General features: G+C 49.0%; 1 protein-coding gene across 1 annotated transcript in view; it reads right to left on the bottom strand.

Annotated features, from left to right (window-relative positions):
- The window catches only part of PHALS_02504 (hybrid signal transduction histidine), a gene marked incomplete at both ends in the record, with an annotated part of 3,328 nt that extends 3,082 nt beyond the window's left edge, over positions 1 to 246 (bottom strand). The window contains one exon of the mRNA XM_024720434.1: positions 224 to 246. Coding sequence (XP_024572773.1) covers positions 224 to 246 — 23 coding nt within the window. The remainder of the gene's footprint in view (positions 1 to 223) is intronic.
- Positions 247 to 292: the final 46 nt, after the last annotated feature.

Here is a 292-nt window from a genome sequence, read left to right as displayed (position 1 = left end):
CAAGAAGATTAAAGCTAAGTGCCACCAGCGAGATATTGCCATGTGCGTTGTGCCGGGATGCTTAACACCCTACCTTCAAGCTGGTAACATTGATATTTACAAGGTTTTCGAACAATTTATCGGGTTTAATCGACCAATGGAAGCATTCAGCGGCCGTTGAATACACCCCACGCGGCAATCCCCGCCCTCCATCCATTGACACTGTGTGCAGTTGGATACGTACGGCGTGGCGAGAAACACCCCCATCAGTGGTCTTGAACTCCATTGAAGCTGCAGGATTTCACAAAAGCCT

Source organism: Plasmopara halstedii, assembly GCF_900000015.1.
Source record: "Plasmopara halstedii genome assembly, contig: Scaffold_202, whole genome shotgun sequence".
Classification (NCBI taxonomy): Eukaryota; Oomycota; class Peronosporomycetes; order Peronosporales; family Peronosporaceae; genus Plasmopara; species Plasmopara halstedii.
This window is presented reverse-complemented; position numbering and strand designations above follow the sequence as displayed.